The sequence below is a fragment of the Habropoda laboriosa genome, unplaced genomic scaffold (assembly GCF_001263275.1).
Source record: "Habropoda laboriosa isolate 0110345459 unplaced genomic scaffold, ASM126327v1 scaffold129, whole genome shotgun sequence".
In the NCBI taxonomy this organism is placed as follows: Eukaryota; Metazoa; Arthropoda; class Insecta; order Hymenoptera; family Apidae; genus Habropoda; species Habropoda laboriosa.
This window is the reverse complement of record NW_017100255.1, coordinates 1,189,467-1,196,260: the sequence shown is the minus strand read 5'-3', so window position 1 is coordinate 1,196,260 and position 6,794 is coordinate 1,189,467. Positions and strand designations below refer to the sequence as shown.

Sequence of the window (6,794 nt, the reverse complement as noted above, 5' to 3'; positions counted from 1 at the left end):
CATTTCACCGGAATTTCTTCTCGAATCCGACGTTCTTACTGTAGGAAAAACGTGATTAACCGCGTTAGAATTTTCTTGGAATTATTACAGTCTCTCTTTCTTCCAACCAAGACCGTTCCACTATTCCGACGATTCCAGACACCCAGGATTCTATCCTAAAAGGGCGCTTTATCGATTCTTCCAGTTGGCGGCGGATTCTCAATTAGAAATTTTCCAACGACGCGACGTTCCACAATCTTCCCTCTCTCTCTCTCTCTCTCTCTATTTCTCTGTGTACGAAAGCGCGTCGATACCGCGGTAATTTGTCGAGGCGTCAAGGCAAAGGTATCGTTCCGAGCACAATACCGATCGTTTGGTGAAAGCGGGGCAACGATGCCTGAAAATTCTACTTGACACGATTAATTCGACCACTTAACGGTGAGAAATTTCACAGAGGGGTGAGGCCGGGGGAGAACCTGGGCAAGAACAAAAGAAAAACCGTGAAAGAGAGGCGATTGAAGAGAGAAAGGGAGAAATTACAGCGACCCTGTAAGAGTACGTACGTACGTTTGCCGTACGTTGAACCGAGGCAACCGAGGCAACCTGAATAAAAAGGCTGGTTCACCGGCTGTGCTTCTCCTCCTTCCGTTCATTCCTCGCTATAATCTTTCCTCCGTTCTTCGTCTTCTTCTTTTATTCTTTTTCACTCGTTCCACCGGAACAACCTGTTTCACAGGCTCCGTTGGAAAAATCGTCCCAATGCAGGGTACCGGGTGCAACGTGTAGTACCGTATTGCTCCCTTCTCTCCTCACCTTTTCTTCAGCCGCGAATCCTTCCCTTTCCCATTCCAAACTGCCCTCTCTCCTCTCTCGTTCTTACTCCAACTAGGCTGTGACAGTGTCGTCGATGCAATAATCAGAAGATTTGCAATTCCCCCGCGTCCGTCGCGACGGACGCGAAACGGATTTTTACGACGGCTCGCTTGAAAACTGATGGAGCAGCGCCGCAGCTCGTGAATGGAGCCAGCTGCGGAGCCGGTTCGACGCTCAAGCCCCCTCCACGTTCTTTCGTTTTGCTCGAACCGAAGTGGATAGAATTATGGTTTCCTCTCTTGTCGGTTTTTCCCTTTCTGTCTTTTTCTCTCTCCCTTTATTTTGCTCCCTGTTTTCTTCGCTTTTATTGTACCGGCTAATTCGTCTCTCTGCGGTGTCGAACGGCGGTCGTAAAGCGGACAGGAGTACAGGGGAACAGGTTGTTGTCACGAATTAGCGTTTCATCCGTTTGAAAATTGATTAGACGCGCGTCGTGATTGAGAGGTTTCGAGGATTCTGGGAACGGTTTGCGCTACTTTGGAAAAGTGATTCGGTTAAAGGAGACCGGAGGTAAATTGTTTGTTTCTTCACGAGGAGGAATTTTGTTAAATATGTTTTCTATCTCGCGAGACAAATTGCCGATGACTGTTTATTTACAGTTGAAGTCGGAATTTTCCTCTGAGAATACGAGGAAATGTTAACGCGGGTGTTGATTAACGACAAGGAGGAAGGAATTGATTTGTTCTCTCCGGTGCCACGAAATTAACTTTGCAATTCTATGTTCAAAATAAATATTCATCAAGACGAATTTCTCCGAGGAATAATAAAACGAATTAAATTACAAAATGAGACTGTAGAATACACGGATACGTAAGTTCCAAGTCACGCGGCGTTATGAAGGCTTTAACCCTTTGACTACGAAAGGCGTAAATACACGCTCTCTAGATTTTTCTTACTTTAACACCTTGTTTTATTTTTTTATTTTGGTCAACGAGCATAACGATGTGTGCGATGTGTATCGATGGTTCTGTGCGAGAGTGCGCCGCAATCAAAGGGTTAAAAAGAGCCTAAATGTCGATCAATTTAACCCTTTTGACTCCTTTGTCGAGTGTGACCCGACATCAGTTTTATTCAGAAGTTATTTTTAAGTATGTGTTTTATTTTGCAATATTTTCTTTTTCCTGAATGAGCAAAAGGTACACATATACACGACCCTTAATGCTATTTTCAATACAATTAGTAAAAAAAATTGTTTACGTTGGTTCCTGTCAACCAAATGTCTTTCGAAGTGCATTTCAAATAAAATTCTTAAAATAATAGGGAGTTGTTGAAAAGAAAATTAAAAAAGAAAAAGAATTTGGAGTTGAAAGGGTTAAACTTTTATCATCGTTGGTAAGATCTTTAAAGCACTTCAACTCCGATTTGTCGGTGTCGCGTTACTCTTTCAGCCGCGGGAAAATTAGTGTTATTTCGGTATGTGTGTGTATGTGTGTGGGAGGGCGAGGGAAGTGGCAGACCGTACAATTTATGATAGCGCGGTGCTCGTAGTCGTGATTTCCCCAGGAAATCCTTCGATCCGGGATAATTCCGCGTTGAGAATCCTTCCCCGGCAATTCACCGCCCTTTTGCCCCCTTTATCTATCATCCACCACGAAGACGTATCACTGTAATTTGGCACCCGCGTTTGCGCTCCCTTTCGTTTCATCGTTGCATTAGCACCGCTGCTGCTCTTTTCGTCGTTAAACGGAGGAACATGATGGAAACGTATCGCATTCCTTGTGCGTGTAACGAACGATTTTCAGTTACCTCCGTTCCCATAAATGTTTCTCGTTGAATCGCAGGAAGTATTAAAAGCACACTATCCGCGTGTCACGCGAGCGAATTAAGAGTAATTTCGAGCATAATGTAAGACATTGTACGCGGAGAGATTGCAACGTGGATAAGGTGCTTTTAATTAATGGATTCGAATAATTTGAGATTGTAAGAGGGCTGACGAACACGAGAGCCTAAGATAGTAAGTGTAGTCTAGGTACATATTGCGATCGTGAATCGACCGAATAAAACTGATACTTTGTGTTCTTTATACTTGGATACGCTAGAGACTGTTGCACCTGAATATTACACCTGATACTATTAGCGATACCTAACGTAACGCTTGGAAAGCTATGAAAGTTTGTAACTTTTACGACCGTAATCTAACGCTGTATCTTGCACAGAATGTAAGTGAAGCAGGAGTGTAATCATTTTTCATTGTAGTACGAGAAACGAGAGTTCTAATTTATCCGGAGTTTTTACTTCAGCCAGGTGTGGCTAGGTACAAATTTACTTGCAAAATGAGTGAATATTTTTACCTGGAAAATTAATAAGAAGGTGGTAATTTAAAAAAAAAAGTAGATAATTAAAATAGATACACAATAGATTTCGATACCTCAGTTTTAAGGGGTGTTTTCACCTCTTCGTCGTGAATGATGGTCGGTGAAAGAAAAACGTGTCGAATATTTTCCCAAGAACTACGTCATATGTGAGTTTCATGAAAATCTGTGAGCCTAGCTAACTCTTCAGTTCTTCCATTCCAAACAAATAGATAGAAACTAAGTGCGAAAGATTTCAATGTGCAGATCTTTATATTTATTTCGAAATCAGGAACGTTACGTTTCCATAGAAAACTTCTCGTCAAGTGGATCATGAAAATTCATCGAATTCACTTTGAAATCAGAATCTCTTCATTCTCCGAACTCTCGTGAAAACTTTGCAAGCTGCAATAATACCATTTGTCATCCGCAAACGTTACCATATTTCCACCGACCCCCGTTGGGGAATTCTCGTTCCTCCTTTATACAATCAGAAACGGAATTACCGTCAGTGGCCGGTCGGAATTCTAATTCCCCAGTCGTGGACGAAACAATTTTTCCGCGGGAATTGACGATAATTGAACTAGGCCAGCCGACGGTTACGCGTTCTGGTCCACGAGGAAACTGCTGCAAGCTCGGCGTTTCCGTTCACCAGCGTGTACACGATCGGTCAGCGACGGCAGAGGAGCTTTCTAACGCAACGCTGCTCGCGAAACTTGTTTCGCGCATGTATGGTCGAATTGGTTTCTGATGCACAGAGAAATATAGGGAGAGAGGGAATTTCCAGTGATCCACTGGTTCTGAATGGCGTTAAGTACGGGGATTTCGATTTCCGTGTGTGTGGCGTGTTAGAAACGGCGAATCGAATTGTGCCAGTGATACCGAAGGGATTCTCTGTTGTTTTTGGTACTGTGCCCTGTGTTTCACGCTCGAGGAAGTTAATAGTTCACGGTTTTCGGAGGCTTGGCAGATTTCGAGAGGATTTTTGTTCGCTGGAGAATCTCCCCGGAGATTTTTTTCACGTTCTTTTGCTGCTTGTGTTGGGATAAATGAGCGGTGTTTTTAGGTAAGGGAAGATTTTCTGCATTGTTTATTGTATACAGGGTGGGACGATGAAGGTACCATATTGAATGGCTCTGAAAGTATGTCAGCTGTGGAAGGTAAATTTTTTTGGTTTTCTGCACCCTTTACCATGTATAGGATGGGACAAGAAAAGTATATACCGCATTGGTCGTCTCTGAAAGTGTCTAATTTGTAGAAGGAAAAATTGTGGTGCAGTTCAAATTGTTTACTGTGCTCTGATAAATTTTCTCTTGTGATTCTTTAGTACCTAACCTTAACTGATCATGACTATCACAAATTTTTGTGCTTCCTTTAAGAAAAAAGAATATACAAATGACTCTCGTATCATATAACAAGTGTTTTCCATGAAAAAAAGAAAATTGTGACAAAAATTGCAACAGGAAACCTCTTCAATCCGACGATATCATTGACAATTCTCCTCACAAGTATCGAACTCTGAAAACTACTTTCTCCGCTGGTTACCATTTCCACGGTGTTTTCCCATTTTCCCATTTTGCCAAACGTCGAAGCGCGTCGATTTGCAGCGGTGCTCGTGAAAACGGCGAGCGTCATAGGGCAAGCAAAAACGTGAAAAGGAGAGAGGCATAAGCCAGAAAAAGAACGACGAATGGAGGGGAAAAAAAAAAGAAAAAAAGGAGGAGGAGGCGAAAAGGAAGAGAAAAAATTGTATTCCGAATAGTCAACACAAAGGCCATTGTCCCGCGGGTATGTGTCACAGGCAGGAGATCCCGACGAGTCGGAGTGAAATTAGTCGCGAGCAATTAACGTCCGCTCGTAGCACAGATATAAATCCGGCGCGTGTTGTGCTCGCTCGCTCACTCGCTCGCTCGTTCGTTCTGCTTGCTTTCGTGTGCCGGCGCCACCCTGTTGTACACGTAGCGGGGGCCTTGCACTCGGTCAGATACGCATCAAAGCGAAGTAATGCAGTTGCCAGTCGAACGCACGCACAATGCCAGCTAATGATTCAGCTCTTGATGAACCTGCCGACGATGACGCGTGCCTATAGACACGGATTGTCCGATCGTTTTCCAGCCAGCCCAGGCCAGTCTAATCCCCCAGAGGGTTGTTACTCGTTTAATTCGACGATAGATGTTCGCTTGGATTACCGTGGTTTCGTTTCGCGGCAATGCTGGTACCTGTCCCTCTCGCTCCCTCTCTACTCCAACTTCTTTCTTTTTCCGTCTCTCCCCGTCTCTCCTTTCGATCCTTCTCTCTCTTCCTCCTTTTGTCTCTCCCTTTTCCTTTTTCTCTCTTTCTCTGGTTTTCCCTCTCTCTGTCCTTCTCTCCCTTTCTCCTTTCAATCCTTCTCTCTGTTCCTCCTTTTGTCTCTCCCTCTCTCCTTTTGTCTCTCCTCCTCTCTGTTCTTCTCTCCCTTTCTCCGTTCAATCTTTCTCTCTGTTCCTCCTTTTGTCTCTCCCTTTTCCTTTTTCTCTCTTTCTCTGGTTTTCCCTCTCTCTGTCCTTTTCTCCCTTTCTCCTTTCAATCCTTCTCTCTGTTCCTCCTTTTGTCTCTCCCTCTCTCATTTTGTCTCTCCTCCTCTCTGTTCTTCTCTCCCTTTCTCCGTTCAATCTTTCTCTCTGTTCCTCCCTTTTCTCTCTCTTCTCCGTCTCTCTATTTTCCTCTCCGTCTCGTCTGGCTTTCGCTCTCGGCGTGTGTCTGTTTACGGGGGCAAAATGAAGGGTGAAATGAACGGAGATCCGCATGCAGATTCGACGATACGCCGTTTGGCATATTTGGGTCGTCCGGTTGAAAACGGCGCTATAGAAGCTTTTGCAGCCGGGGCTCGCCTTTGTGCATACACGCGGACGTTACTTGGCTGGTGGACGCAGCTGGAACCGGACGTTCGACCGATGATCAGACCGCGTTCCCAGCACGGTTATCGCGCAAGTGGCCTTTAATTGGCCCGGCGGATATCGTTTCTGGAATTGTAACGACGGGCTGTTTAGTTTTTGCGGGAGATGCTTTCTGGTTGCTGTTAGCGTGATTTTAAGGCACCGAAGGATGGAGCTATATTGTGGCTTTAGAGGTTGCGTTGTTGTATGGTGGTTTTTAAACGGCGGATCTTGATAGGGATGATTGGTTTTAGAATGTGGTGCGAATTCTTTTAGAATGGTTTTACTGGAAATTTCTAACACGTGAAGTTTAATTTAAAAAATACATGGATTAATTAAGTAAAACTTTGTTAATGAAAGTTGTTCTTGATTAAAGTGGTTCCTTTTGAAATTGTCCTCCGTAGCAGATTTTGCACTTCCTAAAATACTCTTTTTTTCGAATTTTTCTTTCGAATGAATTTTCTTCCAGAAGCAAGAAATGAGTGACAAAGCTAAAAATTCATGCTGTATTTCGTTCATTTTAAAGATCGCAGAGGTAAAGAAAATCGAATTAAAAAAGTCACTGTAAATCTCGAAAGAAATGACGTTTCGATAGAAACTTGACTTGAATAGTGTCCAGATAAGTCTCATTTTATTTATTTATTTATTTATTGCTATACTATTGCATTAATTATCGTAACCGTTTAATTTTTCTCACAATAATTATAAATTATTATTTCTCCTATCAAAATGTAAA

General features: G+C 43.2%; 1 protein-coding gene across 1 annotated transcript; it reads right to left on the bottom strand.

Moving 5' to 3' along the window:
- Positions 1-5,450: 5,450 nt before the first annotated feature.
- Positions 5,451-5,749, bottom strand: LOC108572520 (putative uncharacterized protein DDB_G0271982; the record flags this gene model as incomplete). The annotated part of the gene is made up of 2 exons (XM_017934772.1): positions 5,654-5,749; positions 5,451-5,513 (listed from the first exon to the last, which is right to left on the bottom strand). Coding segments are annotated over exons 1-2 (159 nt in total), but the record flags the coding sequence as incomplete, so codon positions are not given.
- Between the last annotated feature and the right edge of the window lie 1,045 nt (positions 5,750-6,794).